The sequence below is a fragment of the Centroberyx gerrardi genome, chromosome 11, assembly GCF_048128805.1.
Source record: "Centroberyx gerrardi isolate f3 chromosome 11, fCenGer3.hap1.cur.20231027, whole genome shotgun sequence".
Classification (NCBI taxonomy): Eukaryota; Metazoa; Chordata; class Actinopteri; order Beryciformes; family Berycidae; genus Centroberyx; species Centroberyx gerrardi.
Genome location: NC_136007.1, coordinates 5,576,923 through 5,598,020, shown reverse-complemented (window position 1 = coordinate 5,598,020; position 21,098 = coordinate 5,576,923). Strand labels below are relative to the sequence as shown.

The following is a 21,098-nucleotide window of genomic DNA, read 5'->3' as shown; positions in this document are numbered from 1 at the left end:
TCTCCTGGCGGCTGAAAACACATTAAGCACATGTGGTGAAATATGGTCAAGAGGGAAATTAATATTTCTGCTTAATGAGCTGCAGGCAACAGTCACTTACTGCTCCACTGTTACTCAAAATGTGATTCAGCCATTAAGATTCACAAAGAATAATCAGTGAGCTGATTGAGAGACAGGAGGTTTGTGCTGGAATAAGATCTGTCCACTTCTACTTTACAGTATTTAAGAAACAAAAGGCTAGAGCAGCTATAGATGCATATCACTGTTGTCGTGTGAAAACCTTGTATCTCTACTTTTCAGGAACTAAGAAACTTTTTTTGTAGCTTGGCGAGCATGAAGTTTTGAGTTTATCCAATGGGGTTTGAAAAGATTTCATAAACCCCAAAAGTGTTTCAATTTTCTGAACCCTTAGAGGATCTGAAGTTAAAACATGAAAATCACCAACACTGGAGTTATGTAGTTTCCCATGTAACGGCAACAATATACAAAACACAGGCTGGGAGATTTCTAGCATTGGTACCACTACTGCAGGATAGGTGGAGAACAGTTTTTTTTTTTTTTCTTTTTTTACCATGGCTACCACCATAACTGCCATAACGTTCTAATTGCATGTGTTTTGTGTGCTTGTATTTCTTGTATTCACGTTGACATAACTGGTGTGTGTGTGTGTGGTGTGTGTCAGTGGTTCTGTCTCAACTTGCCTCTTCTCAGTAGGGCAGCCCCCATAAGGGTGTCTGCTGCCCTACTTACCCCCCCCCTCCTCCACCCTTTTCCCTCCAGCTGTTCCTCAAACTCAAACCAACGTAACACACATCATGTGTGGCATGAAGCACCTCAAGTATACTGTACCACCTTTAAAACAGTTAACCAAGAAGAGAGCACATGCTCATTGAACACAGCTGTCTAGGGGAGTAGCAGCATTTGGAGGGACAGTTACACTCATAAACCCTTTTCACATGTGACTAGCATTATGTGGGAACCTCATGTAATTAATGAGTTATTACCCCCCAACCTCTGTGTTTCATGAAATGCATTCACACAGGATAATGAAGTTTCGCTGAACTCACCGGTGCCACCACACAATTGTATACGATCAAGATTTTACAATTGGGCACTTCTTGATTTAGCAAAGAAAGTCTTTGCAAATCAAAAAAAGTTTGTGCTGAAATGCATTCAGAACCTTCCTCTGAAGCAGTGGTTCTCAGTCCTGGTCTTCAGGAACCAGAGCCTGCTGGTTTTCATTCATCGGGGAACGACTTATGCTGCATTCAAGTAGTCGGGAATACGTCACAACTCAGCCATCCCAGTAGTTCACGTTCACTAGCTAGTGATAGCCTAGCTAGCAAGCAATCTTCTTCTATTTCAGAGTATTATGAATGTAAATACCACAGGAAATTTAATGCCGTGCAATACTCATGAAGGATTTTGGTGTTATTGTATGAAATTTCTCCTTCTTCCAATTCCTGCTGCAGCAACAAATCCCGATTTCTCCGACTTGATCATCCGACAGAATCAGGTGTTCATGTGGCACTTCCTGGTCGGAAACTCGTTTAGACCGTAAATCCAACACCACTTGAATGCAGGGTCACACCTGGGACGGGACAGGTGAATGCAATTAACCGGTAGGATAGATTTTTACTGGCTCTATTTTTAATGACAGGAGGAAGATATAAATCGTACTTCCAGAAGAGGAGGAAGAAAACTAAATTGTGCGGCAAACCAAATGGCTAAAATTACCTCTCTGTAATTGATTTGCACAGGATTAGTATTATCAGGTGGACTCTGTTTTCACCAAATAAGGGAGGAAATTTACTCTGGATTTACTTTACAAAGTACAGACATGCCAGATTCACCTGGGATTAAAATCACAGAAGATCTCCGGAAAGATTACAAATCACTGGACATCTCCAGGTAACATTAATCCCATGTGAGTAGGGCTGTACGGTCTAACGCCTGGGAGAAACTGGGGCGTATCAGGGCAGATCAGCAGGAGTTGTTGCGGGACGGGAGAGCGCTTCCGGTTCAGTCAGCAGGCAGCCGGGGATTTGAACCAGTGACCCTCTGGCAGGGGATTGAACTCCAGGCGGCGCGGTATGCGGTCGGGCTCGATCAGGTCTGATGCTGTAAATGGCAGGCTGATATTTGCATAACGTTACCATCAGCGTGTGTGGTGTTCTGGCCTGCAGCAGAACAGACCTGAGGTAAACCACAAGAAGAGAGGGAGAGAGGGCGGGAGAGAGAGAGAGAGGGAGAGAGAAAGAGAGAGAGAGAGAGAGAGAGAGAGAGAGAGAGACAGACGCAGGGCCAGGTGGTCGGTTAATTCTGCACATTAAACAAAAACCAAAAGGTAATCTCAACAGTTATTAAAAAAATGGTCTCACACACACACACACACACACACACACTTACGCATGCAGACACACGCACACACACGCACACACACGCACACACACGCACACACACGTAATGATACTTTTTTTTGGTGTTATACAGTTATATAGTTTAAAGTTTGACATGTTAAAGGATAAGGCCGGTGTTTTTTAATGCATTTCTTACCGTCAACAAATCCTATGAAAATAACAAAATCAGCAATGATTTTGTTTTGCCAACAAATCTCGTCCATGTAGCCGGTGCCCAATGCAGCCTCATGTCCCAGCAGACATAGAACTCCATTGTATTAAAAAAACTATTAAAAACCCGTCACAGAGCCATGCTGCTGCTCTGGGCAACATATTTCATCATCACGATGCACCGGGCCGGCCGACTTTTTCCTCAAACAACTTAATAAGCCGGCTGTAAACACTTTGCGATCTCAGGAAAGTAGTTCCGTAGTGCCGAAAATAGTCCCCGGTGTAATGAAGAATTTGTTCCCATTTGAATTTGATTTGGTAATAACTACAACAGCCTGACTTTTCATGGTAACAGTTAGCGATTTTTAAAATGGAAACTATGTCTCTGTGAGCTGTATTTAAAGGTTTTTAGCTTACAATTGGACCCAATGACTTCCGGGTTGACGGCTAAAAACGGTACGTGGGAAGTCAGAAAGTAACGGGAGTAGAGCAAACGCATTGTTGATTTTGTTATTTTCATAGGATTTGTTGACGGTAAGAAATGCATTAAAAAACACCAGCCTTATCCTTTAATGTGTCAAACTTTATGGGCTTCTTTTACAGAAGTATTAAACATAAGCAATTAAAAGCAGAAATATAAGCAAAAGCGCAAAAAAATTCAAAATGCATAACATGAAACTAACAGATGACAGGACAATACAGAGAGAAATAACAGGACAACACCACAGGAAAGTGAGTTTTTAAAACCAGAAATCTCAGCGCCTAGTGAAGTGATGGCAGAGTCATTGGTATTTATCAAAAACCCAATCAACAGTCATTTTGTGCCATGGGGCAGTAAAAATCTTACTTAATGCACCTTTAAAGGTCACCTTACAGGATTTCTGGGTAATGAAGTCCTTCAAACTTTCCAAAATTCAAATAGTTATATCTCGCTGCCAGTTGGGGATGCTAAAGTGCCTGGTTTCCTAGTGCAGCTTTAAAGCATAAGTTCACATGGACCCACAGACAGTATTGTCTCCAGTCAGCTGTCAGTTGAAGCAGCGAGCTCCGCTGCCTCTTGCTGCAACAACGAGTCCAAACTGTTTGTCAGAATATCTCCAGAAAAGACGTTTGTGAAAACGATACGGAGAGCGACCGACGTATTTCTCTCCGCGGCCCTGAAAGCGGCGGCACCGACCGTTTCCACACGGCGGATTGTCTTCTACCGAACTCTACTGTTTACAATCTGACCTGACCGTCCAGAACTAGATCACTCCACCAGGAACCGCCTTTCACCCCACAGCGGTCTGTGCTGTGGCAGAGAAAAATAGTTCAGTGATTTCCTGATTAGTGAAAGTTGCGTAACGGAGGAACTGAGTCATGTTTCCTCTCGACTCTCTGGAGACACAAACGACTTTTCTGGAGATATTTTAACAGTTTGGACTCGTTGTTGCAGCAAGAGGCAGCGGAGCTCGCTGCTTCAACTGACAGCTAACTGGAGACAAGACTGTCTGTGGGTCCAACAACTACAGACAATACTGTCTGTGGGTCCAAGAGCTACAGGAGGAAGAGACTGGAACAAGGAACTGAAGGAATTAAATCACCTAACTTATCCTTTAAAGAAGTCCACATTGGATAATGACAAACATACATTGTCCTCAAGATTAAAACAAGCCTCTTTTTCTTAGTTCCCAACAAGTTGACATTTTGAAGATACAAGGTTTTCACCTGACAGTGATGATATGTGGATCTGTCCTGGTCTGGTGTGAACGGTAATGACATTCGTTGTTCCTGTGTATGAAGTTCGGTGTGAATCGCCTCCTGCACAGATGGGATGGACCAACGTACTGCAATATTCAGTGTGTGTGAACAAGCTAATAGACATGCTCAAACTTTCACAACAGTTTGAGTGAAATGGGATTATGAAGTGTGAAAATTAGGCCTTCGCATTGGAGGGAGTGTGTTTGTGTGTGTGTGTGTGTGTGTGTGTGTGTGTGTATGGGGGGGTATGTGTGTTAAAGGTGAGTTGAGGGACATTAACAGGTCGGGTTGTCATGCAGGTACTAACAACAGAGCCACAGCCCCTATACTCTCTGCCACATCCGTTAATACATCTGATCTCTCGCTCTCTCTCTCTCTCTCTCTCTCTCTCTCTCTCTCTCTCTCTCTCTCTCTCTCTCTATCTGTCGCTCCCTCCTTCTCGTCTTTCTCTCTCTGTCTTGTGTTATCTTCCCTTCTCTTTCTGTCTTACCACACCTTCTTCTCAGGGTGGAAAGTTTCAGTCCTCCCAGGTATGAAGATGAGGGCGGTTGAGTTTCATATTTCCCCACTCTCTCTCTCTTTTCCACTTACTTCAAATTCAGATATACTTTATTTATCCCCGGGGGGGGGGCAATTTGAAGCAGGACAACAAAGACAAAAACATACAAAATAGAATTTAGATAAATGAGTGAAATGAATAAATACATTAAAAAATAATATACACATATACACATACATACATATATACAATACCCTTTTTTAAAACCAAGTGAATAAATTTGGAGGTAGAATCAGTTATTAAGGTGCATGTATGTTGCATAAACAGGTGTAAGTACAGACTCAGGTGAGCATCTCTTTAACATTGGGGTGCTGAATGAGGGAACCATTCCTTTTACATTTACTGTTTACCAGTCTAATTGCTTCAGGGATAAAATCAAATTTTCTCCTATTTGTACTGTAAGTGTGGCTTCTGAAACACATTCCTGAAGGCATCAATACAAAAGCTTTGTGTAAAACATGTAATGGATCATTAATAATAGCGTATGCTTTCTTGAGGGTCTGTTTAGAGTTCAACTGTGCAAGGCATCTCTGTGTTTCACCAATAATTTTTGAGCTAATATTGACAACTCGTTGTCAATTGTTGGTTCCTGTCTTTTTGACTGAGAGATGCAAACCAACAAATAGAAGAAAATGTTAAAATGCTTTCAATAAATGATGTATAGTATGTTTTCAGTATTGTCCTATCAACTCCAAAAGAGTTAAGTTTGCATAGACCATACAAACGTGACTGGGATTTTTTTTATAATAACTTCTGTATTCTCATTAAATCTCAATCTATTATCAGACACAGTTCCCAAATATTTATAACTCTGGACAATTTCAACATTTCCTCCATGAATAATTGTTGGAGAACTGTTGTTACTTTTTGGAGAAATGATCATTTCCTTTGTCTTTGACACGTTCAAAACTTGTATTCTCTCTTCCCCACTTTTCATTTTGTTTCTTTATTCATTATTTGTTATTCACATTCACATTCACACATTCACACTGGGAGACTCCCAGTATAACCACAGTCTTCCACTGTTGGCCACTAAGGCTGCGTTCACTAACAGCATGTTCTGATCGGTTTATCTGAACTCTGCAGCATTTCCTCCTTTAGTTCAGTGGGTTTGTCCAGGTGAGAACGATGACCTTTGATCTTTAGTGGCAGCAAATAACGGCACCGAGAGTCTCAGTCCTCGAGAACTGCGGTGCGGTTCGTTAATCCAACCAACTACAGGAAACCACCCCAAAACACAAGGGATTATGGGTAGGAGGAGACGGAATTTGACATCTGATAGCTAGCAGTAACTCATGATTGGAAAGCCTAGCAGAACAAAATGAAGTCTGGACTGATGCTCATATTCAGCTATTTCTTCACATGTTCTTAACTGGTATGAACACCACAGAAGAAGAGACAGACGAGTCCATCATGCTGAGCTGCAGTTGCAGGAACTGGAATCAGACTGGCCAATCGTAGACGAGGTGACGTCACGTCCAGATTTACAATCCTGCTTCTCTAATCTGTAGACCTCTGCTGATCTTCACTGTATTTGTGTAACGTTCTCTCTCTCTCTCTCTCTCTCTCTCTCCCTCTCTCTCTCTCTCTCTCTCTCTCTCTCTCTCTCTCTCTCTAGTGGAAAGTTTCTGTTCCCTGCGGCTCGGTGTTGACAGGAGTTTATGAACATCAGAAAGGCGAGATACAAAGACATGCCTGAACAGGAAGAGAGAGGAGAAGAGAGGAGAGGAGAAATGAGAGGAGACAAGAGAAGAGAAAGGAGAGGAGAGGAGGAGAGGAGAGGAGAGAAGAGGAGAGGAGAGGAGAAATGAAGAGAAAGGAGAGGAGAGGAGGAGAGGAGAGGAGAGAAGAGGGGAGAAAGGTGGAGGGGAAGGAAAAAAATAACAAAGAAAGACAGAAGAAAACACACACACACATGCACACACACACACACACACACACACACACACAGATACTGTAGTGCCAGAGCAGGTGATACAGTGAAATCTATGATCACCAGGCCAGAGGGCAGAAAACAGTTAGAAAACCTCCCAGAAACAATGCCACATCTGCTCTTCCTCTCCTCCTCCTCCTCTCTCCTCCTCTCCTCTCCTCCTCCTCTCTCTACCTCCTCTCCTCTCCTCCTCCTCTCCTCCTCCTCTGTTTTTATGTCCTCAGGGTGGAGGATTCCTGCTCAACAGAAATAATACCTCTTACTACACCTGCTCTGACACTTCATAAACACACACACACACACACACACACACACACACACACACACACACACACACACACACACACACACACACACACACATAAAGACAGATAGGAGAGAGAGGGGGAAATATGGATAAATCATAAATTATGAACGACACATTTCTGTTCTTTACATAAAAACTCATCTGTCAACAAAACTTTGTCAAATAAAAATCATACTTGATTTAGTTCAGCAGTTCTCAAACCTTTTCATGTCTTGTTCCCCCAAACAGACACATCAGACTGCACAGACACCTGTCTGATCAGGTTTAGTCCCAGGGAGCTCATGGGGAGATTTTAGTTGATGATTTTGTATTGAAGTGTGTAACTGTCTACTGTGTGTGTGGTGAGAGTCAAACCTGTGAAGAACAGAGACTGCTTCTCCCTTCTCTTTATCCACTCTTTCTCTGTTGGTAATCAACCCCTGTTCTCCGGCTTCTCTTTTTATTTTCAGATTTACACCTGCTAAAAGCCTGAAATAATTTAACTAATAATAATAACCAGTCTGGTTTTCAGTGGAGAGTTTTAGTGTCCCATCTTGGTCTAAATGCAAACAGCACAGAGACTTTTCCACCTTGACAAGAAGAAAACTCTGGAGGAAACACTGAATACTTGGATTTTTTTGGGGCATTTTGACAATTTTAAAATATTGAATACTGGCACCAAATATCAACTATTGACAGCTTCAAAACAATCGATATCTCGATCCCAGAAACCGAGGAGCGCCGATGCTTCTTCAGGGAAACTGAGTCAGCACTTTCAGTTTTCCCTCAGTCACTCTCACATCCACTTTTTCACTCATTCACTCTGAAGCAGGCGATGATGTTGCAGGACTGTATTTTCCCTGACCATGACCATAAGTCAAAACAAATTAAAAGCTGAAAAAAAACCACATAATGCTAAAATCCACAAAAGTCCTATGTGAAAAGAATGAATTTTTTGCCACATCATGCTAAAATCTGATCAAGTTTAGTCCCAGGGAGCTCATGGGAAGATTTTAGTTGATGATTTTGTATTGAATTGTGTAACTGTCTACTGTGTGTGGTGAGAGTCAAACCTGTGATAAGAACAGCCATTAATTGGGATAATTTCCAGTGAACCCGAACCCCTGGAACCACCTTAAGGACTCCTGAAATTCCCTCAAGAACCCCTGGAACCACCATAAGAACCTCTGGAACCACCATAAGAACCTCTGGAACCACCTTAAGAACGTCTGGAACCACCATAAGAACCTCTGGAACCACCATAAGAACCTCTGGAACCACCTCAAAGACCCCTGAAACCAACACAAGGACTTATGGAATCCTTTTAAGGACCCCGGGGACCACCTCAAGGACCCCAGGAACTCAAGTAGCCTACTAGTGAACCCTAACTCCTGGAACTACCTTAAGGACTCCTGGACCCCCTTCAAGGACTCCTGAAATTCCCTCAAGGACTCCTGAAATTCCCTCAAGAACCCCTGGAACCACCATAAGAACCTCTGGAACTACCATAAGAACCTCTGGAACCACCTTAAGAACCTCTGGAACCACCATAAGAACCTCTGGAACCACCTTAAGAACCTCTGGAACCACCATAAGAACCTCTGGAACCACCATAAGAACCTCTGGAACCACCTTAAGAACCTCTGGAACCACCATAAGAACCTCTGGAACCACCTTAAGAACCTCTGGAACCACCTCAAAGACCCCTGAAACCAACACAAGGACTTATGGAATCCCTTTAAGGACCCCGGGGACCACTTCAAGGACCCCAGGAACTCAAGTAGCCTACTAGTGAACCCTAACTCCTGGAACTACCTTAAGGACTCCTGGACCCCCTTCAAGGACTCCTGAAATTCCCTCAAGGACTCCTGAAATTCCCTCAAGGACTTTTTGAATCCCCTTAAGAACCTCTGGAACCACCTCAAAGACCCCTGAAACCTCCACAAGGACTTATGGAATCACTTTAAGGACCCCAGGGACCACCTCAAGGACCCCAGGAACTCAAGCCTCCCAGAAACCCCTCAAGGACTTATGGAATCACTTTAAGGACCCCAGGGACCACCTCAAGGACCCCAGGAACTCAAGCCTCCCAGAAACCCCTCAAGGACCACATGGAATCCCACTAAGTACACCTGGAAACACCTTAAGAACCCCTTGAACCCCTTCAAGAACCCCTGAAACCCCCCCCCAAGGACTACTGAAACACCTTTAAGGACCCCTGGAACCTTCTCAACGAGCTCTGGAACCCCTCAAGGACCCCCAGAACCACCTAAAGAAGCCCAGGAGCCCCCACTTGCACCCCTGGAACCACCTCAAAGAGCCCGCTTTGAGAACTAATAGTTTACTTCAATTAATTTGTTAACTGAACCAGTAAATCAAACACACAAGTGTCTCAAACAGTTAAAAACACCCCCCCCCCCCCCCCCTTGGGGCGTTGCGGTCCGTGAGGCTAAACGACACGTGTCCGGTCATGGCACGCGCCGCGGTGAGTCAGCAGAGGAGGTGGTTGAGGTTGGTAGGCAGCAGGTGTACTGTTGACACAATAAACACCCACACACACACTGTACACACACACACACACACACACACACACAGAGCTGTGCAGAGTGAAGGATTAATTGGAGCTGAAGGGTAAATCCTCCTAAACTCCTGATTTCCAAATGTGACGGATGCTTTTTTTTTTCTAAGTTCCTAATTCAGCCTCACCCAGAGGAAAGATCTGTTGCTTAACATCTCCCTTTCTTTATCTCTGGAGAAAAATAGCATATCTGAATATTACATTGATTTAGGATCAATGGTATCTGAACTCTTCCTCCTAAATCCTCCCTTAGGAGCAATCAAGACATGAGAATGAGAAAGACATGAGACAAAGACATGAGAGTATATCTGCATTCACTGTAAGAAGTGCTGGAGACAAATAAGAAAATCGTGATATCTAACTTGTAGATGCTTCACTCACAGATTGCTGACAGATTTCTGAGATGTTTCTCCTTGCTGAGCCATCGGAGACTCAGAAGAGAGTGGGAGCAGATTAAGAGCTGAGAGAAACAAACTGAAAGAGCTGAGAGAAACAAACTGAAAGAGCTGAGAGAAACAAACTGAAAGAGCTGAGAGAAACAAACTGAAAGAGCTGAGAGAAACAAACTGAAAGAGCTGAGAGGAGCATGATGAGCCAGCAGAGTCTCAGAAGAATGAGAAGATGATCAAAATCTAACACTGTTCTGAATTGAAACTCATCTATGTCTAGAAGTAAATGAGAGGAAGCGGAAATCTTACTTAGGATATTGCTTCATCCAAAATGTCACTTTTAAGGAATTAAGAAAAAAATAAAAATAAAATAAAAAACCTTCTATTCATGAGGAAAAAGAGATCCAGATTTTGGGAACAGTTTGTAACTTTTCATAATGAGAAGCCAAACGGCATAAAGACTTTTTAATCTATTTTGGAGTCTTTTTCCCTCATGACTACCAAACCCATCTATCTGTAACATTAGAAGCTGAGAATCTTTGCTCCTGACTGTTTGTCCCCCCCCCCCAACACACACACACACACACACACACACACACACACACACACACACACACCGTATCTCTCCTCATCTGTAAAGTTAAAGGCCCCATATTTGTGTCTGTGCCGCTGGTTTTTATTGTGACATTTAACGATGGTGGAAAAATACTCAGAGACCAGATAGGGGTCAAAAACACAGTTGTGCACACACACACACACACACACACACACACACACACACACACACACACAGGGTTGGGCTGGACACAGTCATACCTAAAGTGAAAGTGAGATATTTTTCTTTGACTTTATACTCCTATCAACGCAGGATCAACCCAAACTTTTTAAAAAATGTTTTTATGATTTTGTCAATATTGTATCATCCCCATGTAATCAACCCAAACTAAGATCCACAAAAACAAGCGTCACAGTAAGATAATAGAATATGCTAAGCTTCATTTCCTGGATCATCAACATGACACACAACTCTTAGTCATACTTTGACCTTTGAAACCAAACACACTCAGAACCTGACAATAAATACAATTAAATATTCCCAGATAGTCAAAATAGTGGCAGCATGTGATGCATTAGACAGGTGTGAGGTAAAGCAGTGAGATCTTACTTTGATCTCACTTTAGTCAGATTGTATACAATAATTGGTCGACTATGTTATCTGTGCTGCTGATATCAGGGGCCACAGTGGAAATAAGTCTGTGACTTCATGTAAGGTAAAGTAATCCTGCCTCTTGTCTTTGTTGAATAAACTGAACTAAACTAAAACCAGGTGGAAAAAAGTCAAAGGATCAGACTGTCAGCTTTTGATTTCCGTTCTTTATTGGCCATCGTGTTTTAAACCACACTGAAACAAGAAACCCAGAAAAAAACATATTAAATTTAGCTCACCGTTCATAATTACAGACAGAGAGAGAGAGAAAGAGAGAGAGAGAGAGAGAGAGAGAGAGAGAGGGAGAGAGAGACGGTGAGAGAGAGAGAGAGAGAGAGAGAGAGAGAGAGAGGGTGAGAGAGAGAGAGAGAGAGAGAGAGAGAAAGACAGACAAACAGACAGACAGACAGGGACAGAGAGAGATAGACAGAGAGAGAGAGAGACAGAGAGAGAGAGAGAGAGGGAGAGAGAGAGAGGGTGAGACAGAGATAGAGATGGAGAGAGAGAGAGAGAGAGAGACAGACAGACAGACAGAGACAGAGAGAGAGAGACAGAGAGAGAGAGAGAGAGAGAGACAGAGAGAGAGCGAGAGAGAGAGAGAGAGAGACAGACAGACAGACAGAGAGAGAGAGACAGAGAGAGAGAGAGAGAGAGAGAGAGAGAGAGAGAGAGACGAGAGAGAGAGAGAGAGAGAGAGAGAGAGAGAGAGAGAGAGAGAGAGAGAGAGAGAGCAACATTGAAGTTAAGGTCATGCTCCTCTCCTCTCTCTGATACTGATCTGAGGACAGGTGTCACTTTCCCTCCTTCCTTCTTATCTGTTCTTCTCTTCCTGCTTCCCTCTGTTGTTTTCTTCCCCCATCATCCCCTCTTTTCTAACACTTTCTGTACTATTTCAACATATTTTCATTCTTCTTCTTCTTCTTCTTCTTCTCCTCCTTCAACTGTGACTGCTTCTCCCTTCTCTTTATCCACTCTTTCTCTGTTGGTAATCAAGTTTTTTTTTCATCCCCCTCTTCTCCAGCTTCTCTTTTTATTTTCAGATTTACACCTGCTAAAGGCCTGAAATAATTTAACTAATAATAATAACCAGTCTGGTTTTCAGTGGAGAGTTTTAGTGTCCCATCTTGGTCTAAATGCAAACAGCACAGAGACTTTTCCACCTTGACAAGAAGAAAACTCTGGAGGAAACACTGAATACTTGGATTTTTTGGGGGCATTTTGACAATTTTAAAATATTGAATACTGGCACCAAATATCAACTATTGACAGCTTCAAAACAATCGGTATCTCGATCCCAGAAACCGAGGAGCGCCGATGCTTCTTCAGGGAAACTGAGTCAGCACTTTCAGTTTTCCCTCAGTCACTCTCACATCCACTTTTTCACTCATTCACTCTGAAGCAGGCGGTGATGTTGCAGGACTGTATTTTCCCTGACCATGACCATAAGTCAAAATAAATTAAAAGCTGAAAAAATCAAATAAAAAATATTTTCGGAAAACACCTATTTTTCCCAGAATAACCTCCTGCAAAACAATTCCTACAAATTCCTGTACATTCGTTCCACTTGGCTGTAAAAGTGATCCTGGAAAAAGTCAGTTTAGCCTTTAAAGAGAAATACCAGATTGTGTAAGAAATCCTGATGTTAATTGTTATGATGTTGGACAGTCCAGTCAGTTACAACTTCCCCTCTGAGACAGAAACCAGAGGATGAAGACTTGATCCTGTGCCGCTGGATACTCTGCACTATCATCTACCATCATCTACATTTTAGTTATTACATACAGGAAACCAATATAAGGACAATTTCCATGGTTGCTAGTGGAGAGGTGGAGCTGAAACCCACATAATGCCTAAAATCCGCAAAATTCCTCTGTGAAAATAATGAAAAATACATATTTTTGCCACATTATGCTAACATTCTCAGTGATGAAAGTAGTTCTCCACTGTTTGTTATGCATCTCTATTGTTTTCATCTGTATTTGTGTCCATTGTGACAAATCTCCATCATTTCTCCAGATCCAGATCAGGTTTGTCAGGTTCCTCAGGTTGCTGCAGCGTATTCCTCATCTGTGGTACGAAGTCTGGTGTTTAGTTTCTCCTCTTGGCTCATGTAATCCACATGTACAGCGACTTCAGAACAAATGGTTTGAGAATTGAATTGAAACGTGTTCCTGTCTGCTGTAGTTTCTCCAGCCGGAGCTGTGCTGAGGCAGCCGGAGCTGCTGCTGCTGGTTTTATACTGAGCCGCTTCTTCACAACAAACAACTGGGACAGTTTCTGTCTGTTTCAGCATGAAATATGTCAAATATCAACAGCTGAGTGTGGGCTACACACACACACACACACACACACACACACAGGCTGCAACTAGACAGACTCTCAACCATCAGTATTATCCTGTTTCACCAACTGAAGTGATGCTTGCCTCTCTGTGCCACAAAACAACTTCATAATAATGCTTTAGTGCTGTGTAATGTTCTGTGGGATTCCTGCTCGACCACATCAACAACAAACACGTAGCCTCTTTGACTTCTATTTGTTTCTCTTTGGTTACTTTTTGTCAGTGGTGGAAAAAGTCCTCAAATCCTTTACTTATAATTAAAAGTAGCAACACCATAATGGAAAAATACACCAGTAAAAGTAAAAGTTCTGCATTCAATATTTTACTTATAGAAGTATAGAAGTATCAACAGTAAAATGTACTGAAGGATGAAAAGTAAAAGTCGTCATTCTGTCAGAGAGTTAAATTATTGAAGCATGAACCTGTCAGAAGTATTTTAATGTTGTCGGTCTAACTGCTCCATATACTGTTGGGGAGTTTAAACTCTAACAATGCAACATATTTTATGAGCTTATTGTATGTTTTGCATGTAAAACCTTATTCTGCAAAGTAACTAGTGACTCCAGCTGTCAGATAAATGTAGAGGAGGAAAAAGTAGAAAGTCTCACAGAATGGAAATACTCAAGTAAAGTGCCAGAACCTCAAAACTGAAGTAGCCTACAGAACTTGAGTTAATGAACTTTGTTACTTTCCACCTGTAACTGCTGTCATTTTTGGTCCTAAATAAATACAAATACAAAGGTCTGTATGACACAGTGCTTCGACACACAAACCCAAATACTGTCCATATTATATTATACAGCGCTGCCATCTTGTGGCCAAAAATGTTAATTCTAGGCACGGTGCTCTCACTCAGAGCACGGCGACACCATGCTGCCACCTTGTGGCTGAAACACCGAACAGCCACTCTTAATGTAGCTCATGATTTTATCTCAAAACCATCCAGTTAGTTTTACAATATAAACCTTTAGCAGACGCTCTGATCCAGAGCAACAGTACAGTGAGTGAACAAAATTAAACAATAAAGGTAAAAACATCACTATCAGCAGTTATGTAAAGTCAATAAGCAAGTTTAAGTATATGAAGCCTGAATAGTGTGTGTGTCTGAAGTGTGTGTGTGTTGGGGGATACAAACCCTGTTCAGGTCAGAGGTCAGAGGTCAGGGTTAATTACAGGCCAGGTGCTTTGATTCAGTGCTTTTATCACAATGTTAAATCAGCATCACACTTCAAACTGCAGCAGAATCACATGGGACCAGAACAGGGAATTAGACCAAAACTGCATGTGCTTAGTATGTTGAGTAACTTTGAGTTGACCTGCAGCACATGGGACCAGTTCAGTTCCACATACATGTGATGGACGCACGAGGCGACTGAGGATTATTCCAATTATATGACTCCTTCAGATGAAGCTTTACATGTGCTACATTTTCAGTTTTGATGCAACACTCACATGGCAAACGATGTGTGATGACCAGAGGTGGAGACTCCAGTCACATATTTACTAGACTTTTAGACTTGACTTGATGCATGAAGAGAAGACTTGAGACTTGACTTGACTTGGGTTCTGGTGACTTGGGACTTGACTCTGACTTGTACTTTGATGACTTGAAAAGGTTTCTAAAGTCTTGACTTGAGATCTTGTGTTTGTGTAAATGACTTCGATTGAAAGTGATGAGATTTGTTCCAGTGGACGACTGAATTTAAATTCTGTTTTCTGAATTTGTATGGAATGATTGAATTTATTGAAGTTGAAACTGATTATAGAAATCAAACTCATGATGCTCTTACCAAGTTTTTATCCTATTAAAACCATATTGCATTGAAAAGTCCTAGATATTTAGTTTTCTTTAAGATATTAAATTGATACTGGACTCTTGATTTGTTCTGACTTGACTTGCTGTTCTACATTTAGACTTGAGACTTGTTCCTCAAGACTTGAGACTGACTTGGGACTTCAGCAACCTCTGGTGTTGACTGTACAATCCTAAACACACTGGCTGCAAAGTTAATGGCTGTAATTCTAACCTGATTTAAATGGATGTTGGCAGTTTTCATCTGATGTTTAAATAAGAGCTGAGTCGGTCAGACACTTCATTCAAACAACTTGGGTTAACATTTCTTTTAATTAAAAAACAAGTCACAATCAAGACTTTTTAGTTATAATTTGCAACATCAAACAAATACTTATTTGAAAACTTATGGTGATACATCGTCGTTTCATATAAAACAAAATATCAGACTGAACAGCAGAAACTCCTGATCCCTCTGCAGCTCCACATCGACTCAAGACTGGTGGTTCCTGGAGAAATGAGTCCATGTAAGGAAGTCTATGACACATTTGTGAGAAAACACATTCCTAGCTTTGCTGTGTGGAATCATATTTTCAAAGTTGTTTTGCCTGGAAATCTGGCTCCTTAGACCTGAAGCCTCTGAGGACACGAGGTCTGGAGGCTGAACAGCAGAAAGGCTGAGAACCGCTGCTTTAAAAAGGACAAAACCTCTCGTCTTCAACTCTAAATGCACACAACCTGCACAACATACAATCTTCACATGAGATTTGCAAGCATTGCTCATTTGAAAACGTAAAACAGGCTTTTGTTCTTCGTTTGAAGGGTTTCACTTAACACAAAAAAGGTCCTAGTTCATTTCATACGGTCTTTATGAGCTTCTTATATTCAGGTCCTGCAGTGGGATCACTTGAGAGGGCGAAATTCAAGTCCAAAACCTCTAAAACAATGAAGAAACAAAAAAAAAAAAAACATCCCCTTCCTGGAAAAAACCCAGAGCAACGTTCAGCTCGATGCTCCAGAACAGTCTGAGTGTGTGTGTGCTTATGGATGTGTGTGTGTGTGTGTGTGTATTTATAGAGTGGGGGTTGGGTCTTGAGCAGTGTGTGTGTTTCACAGGGGCTTGGGCAGGCCGGACACCTCCTCCAGACACTCGTCGTAGGCCTCCTGGTACTCCTGGTGCGGTTTGATCAGGATCACGCAGGTCGGCCTCTTGGAGCCGGCTGATGAACCCAGATCCTGCAGAGAGAGAGAGAGAGAGAGGGAGAGAGAGAGAGAGAGAGAACGACAAGAAAACCAGACGTTTAGATCGTTTTCCCGCTTAGAAAACACCTGTGGGAACTAATGAACAGACGGAAATTAAACTAGATAATTGTTGATCAGGACGGAGAAATTTAACCCGTTCACCCAGCAGCCACAGTGACTTGAGTTTCCAAGTCATTTAACAGACATCGTCACTTTTGAGAATAGAAGAGACTGGCAAGATTGTTTTTTTTCTACCAGACACTGAAGCATGAGACACACACTCACTTAATGTTGCACAGAGTAACGCTACTGAAAAGTTTCTCCACAACCGCTAATCTACTCAGTTGTGGCTCTTCTCGTTTTATCATCCGTCTGCATAAAAATTGACATTCACAAGCTCAATCCTCTGAAAGAAAAAACAAAAACGAGACACATTTTTAATTAATTTTGCCTTACATTTTACCAGGAATGCTCCAGATGACTCGGGGTTATCATTTGCACTTTGTCATTTCTAAAACAGTCTATAACACACAGTATATTACACTTCCAACAACCCAACCAAGAGGTATGAATGGTGAATCTGTCCTCAATGTGATGTTGTAGACGGTTTGTTATCTGTAACTAATATTAATGTCTCGAAAGATGATGCTGTGATCGGTTATTTGGATAAACATTTAGATTTTTCTTTTTTAGTTTTGGTATTGATGTGTACTATTCCTGACCAACAGTGATGACCCAAGGGATGCTGCGCTGTGATTGGTTAATTAGACTAATGAACCCACTGTATCCACCTGTAGTGGCTCTTTTGTTCTGTGTGTTTGGTGTTCTGCTCACTTTGCTCTTTATTTGTATGATGTGTTATTGCATGTTAAACTACTTCATGTGTTATTTCGTGTGACTTTGGGTTATTTCATTGTTTCAGCTTTTTTGTTTTGTTGCCATGGGTTTGTTATAGAATCAATAATATGATACCAAGGAAGAGGGGCGTAACGATATATCGTGGAACGAAATTTCGAGATCCAAAAACGTGACGATAGGCATCGTGGAGGTGAAAAATGGTTCGCGATATCAAGTACAGCTTATCAATAAAACATGTCTTCCTAGGTTAGAAAATCAGTGTCTGAACATATTTGTTGTTTTAATTTAAGTTGAAGTTTTGTGGCCTGCCTGCCAGCTAAGGTGTTTGGAGAATGTTAGATCAACCATGTTCAGACATTTGCACTTAACTGTAAAGAGGACATCCTCGTTTAGACATTTTATTTTAATTTACAATTTGTTTCATTTAGACAAGCATCCGCTGTTAAAAGCTGATTTATTTTATTCAACAGATTCTATTATTTGCTTTTTGCACTGAAAAATATATAAAAATATATAACAAAGAAAGAAATTATAAAAGAAACTGTAGGAATAGGTTAAACTTCAAGTTGAAAATATTGTTTTTTTTTACATTTTATGTCTAAGCAATAAGGAATGAATCTTCTACAGTCATAATTTGTTTCCATTTAAACATTGTTAAAAATAATGTCATTGTACCGAACCGTGGGCCGAGTGTATCGTTACACCCCTACTAAGGAATGCATTTGCTTTAAATTCAACATTTCGGCATCTTGACGGCAGCGACTCGAGCAGCCAGAGTCACCGTCTCTCGGCCGGCGGGAATCTGAAACATCTTCCTGAAAACATCAGCAACAACTTCTCTTTCTACAAACTCTTCTGCTCTCATCCCATCAAGTGAAACCCCCTGAGAGGAGCTGTGAGTTTCCTCCCGGCGGCAGACTCACCACTTTGGATGGGATGTAGGCGTACGGCAGACTCCTGTCTTCACACATGACAGGCAGGTGGCAGTAGACGTCTATGGGCAGAGTGTCGCCTGCCAGCACCACGATGCTACAGACAAGACACACAGACAGAGAGGGGTGTTAGTGTTAGATCCCCTTACACCCTAACACACATGAACTATAAGAGTGCCTTGTTGTTGCAGGGAAAAACTGCAGCCGATAGCTCGATAACGTCGGCTGTTCCCCAGGCAGAGACCGTAAACACACTTCTAAATCCGACAGTGACACTGAGCGTGCTTCATGTGGCGTTTCCTCCTGCTAAACATTCACAGCGGGGCAGCGGGTTCTGCCGCGCTCGCGCCACGTCGGATTAACCCTTAATACGAGCTGCCGACCGGGACACACAGCTCATGTCTGCTTCCTAGTAATAATTACAGCTAGGACATGTGGAAGTTTTTTGCGGACTTCTGTATCTCCCTCTTGCTGTCATGAATTGCATAAAGGCGGCGACACAGGCGGCAAACTAGGCAGTGAAGCCACCTACGTTGGTGTTTTTTGATCATAAAATAAAAATACCATACGATAACAAGGCGGAACGCTACAACAACTGACTATCGCCATCTTGGATGTGGGCGTTCAAATAAGCTAAACAAGCTGTAGCAATGAGACGTCTTGTCATTCTTTGCTTCTTTCCCTCTAATTATTTGCGCATTAATCTTTGTATATAACCGCCATAAAATGTTGAAGATTTTCTTTAACTGACGGCAAATATAGATGGAGGCAGAACTAACAAATTTGATTTTAATCTTCACTCTCAATGTAGATTTTTTTCAAACTGTCGTCATACAGAAACACATGGCTGTGTTGATGAATAGCAGATTCTTTACAGTGGTCTCCATAGCAACAGAAGATGAAGAGGCGAGGGTGTGACGCTGTTCCAGTCCTGTTTTTATACCGCTTCACTCCTCCTCCTCGTTCGCCCCTGATCTCTGACCCCTCTGGTTACATGTGTAGATGTACAGTAGGCAATGACATCATCATCATCACCACCCATAACCTCAGCACCCACGGGAGACGCTGGTAACTCACCCTTTCTCTCCTTTGTTGATGAACTTCTGAACCTCTTTCACCCCACGTCTGATCTGCTTCAGCTTGGCGGCTGGAAGGAGACACAAGCCATGAAGACACAAACCCAAACGACCGGTTATTAGATTTATGGTTTAACAAAGAAATTTCAGATCTGGAGCTGGATTCATCTACACCACTCTCTCTCTGCTCAAAGCTGGACTTTTAACTGGACTATTAAAGCATGGCGCTGGAGTTGGCTACGTATTCGTGGGCTGTCTGGTCGAGGACATTTGTATTTTTCCATCCACAGACGGGACCTCGACTTTTTAATAACTATGTTTAGGTGTTGACCCAAACAGTTCTTCATAGTTAACTTGACAACTGTTGTGTATATTTACTTTCTGCCTATTTACTATGGCCCTACCTCTACCTACCTAAACGTCTCAATACTCTGACACTGGGGCATTACAGACAATGTGACGGAGTATGAAAATCAAGAATTATAAGAAATGTTTACAAAAGGTTTGGCTGGGAAGAAAAAAACAAGCCACTCCAGTGTTTCACAAGTGCTTTGTGGTTCAATCTTAAATTCTTAAATAATTGGTCATCTGGCTGCAGCAACAACAGAATGGCCTACTACTATGTTCTCTTTCGAATGTAAATACTCACACCAAACTCCATTCAAACATCTGGCAATCAGATGCTGCCTTGCTCATCTGCCAACGTAACAAAACGTCGTAGAAGTTGAATAAACCCCGTTTCAGAACCAAACGGAACCATTCTTCAATTCGGCATACACCAAGCAGCATTTTATTTCAATAAAATTGTATTTTTTTTTTTAAACTGGGTTGCCTGACATTCCAACCATTTTCTTCCACCAAGACAGTACAGAGCAGGCAGCGGCCAGTGTCAACCAAATCCAAAAAGTTGGCATTTTATTGAAGACAAACGGCTGCTTGGTGAATAGGACGTATGCCGAAATTACCACAAGCACCCAATGACATATAAAAGCTCTCAAGTGCCGTTCTACGACGTATGTAACGTTTGTCGACACGCAAAACACCATTCAACTGCTGGATTTTTCAATGGAGTTTGGTTTCACGTCTCCACACACGAGAACGGGAACATATGGCGGCTAACCAGCCAGAAGCTAACATAATGGCAGAAAGGGCTGACTGGCAGCTAACAGACAGGCGTCACTGCCAGCCTCCGCGACAAGTTCAATTTTACCATTAGCTGATCTGATTCACTCTTATTATTGTCATCGACTGTTTACCCTTTTTGACGCATTTGTAAAGTTTCTTGCTGAGTTTCCGTGTGGCCAGCGGCTGGGCGATGGGGTTGATGTTGGCGATCAGCTCCTGGTAAGACTTCTCGTTCCCCCCGGCGGCCTCCTCCGCTTCCACCGCTCCCTTCTCCTTCTTCGTTTTTGTCATTTCTTATGGTAGAGTCTGATTAAACTAATTAATCGATATTGATAAGGCGGTTTGTGCTGTGTAGTTAGTTGATCTGCTATCTCGCTAGCCGGACAACATGCTCTCTCTGCAAGAAAGTTACACACGTGCTTCCCCTTCTTTTTCTCTGTTTACGGGCGGATCGCGAATCAGTCACAGCG

The 21,098-nt window shown here is 42.1% G+C and overlaps 2 protein-coding genes across 2 annotated transcripts in view; one reads left to right on the top strand and one right to left on the bottom strand.

Annotated features, from left to right (window-relative positions):
- Nucleotides 1-8,798, top strand: part of foxi3a (forkhead box I3a) — a 20,686-nt gene extending 11,888 nt beyond the window's left edge. Inside the window, exons 4-5 of the mRNA XM_078286695.1 lie at nt 8,250-8,454; nt 8,559-8,798. Of these exons, the coding sequence (XP_078142821.1) occupies nt 8,250-8,454; nt 8,559-8,798 (445 nt within the window). The remainder of the gene's footprint in view (nt 1-8,249; nt 8,455-8,558) is intronic.
- Nucleotides 8,799-15,709: 6,911 nt separating this feature from the next.
- On the bottom strand, nt 15,710-21,067 carry nhp2 (NHP2 ribonucleoprotein homolog (yeast)). Its single transcript, XM_071904136.2, has 4 exons — nt 20,760-21,067; nt 19,505-19,574; nt 18,419-18,524; nt 15,710-16,631 (listed from the first exon to the last, which is right to left on the bottom strand). The coding sequence occupies exons 1-4, from the start codon at nt 20,917-20,919 to the stop codon at nt 16,506-16,508; spliced, it is 462 nt and encodes a 153-aa protein (XP_071760237.1). The 5' UTR covers nt 20,920-21,067; the 3' UTR covers nt 15,710-16,505.
- Between the last annotated feature and the right edge of the window lie 31 nt (nt 21,068-21,098).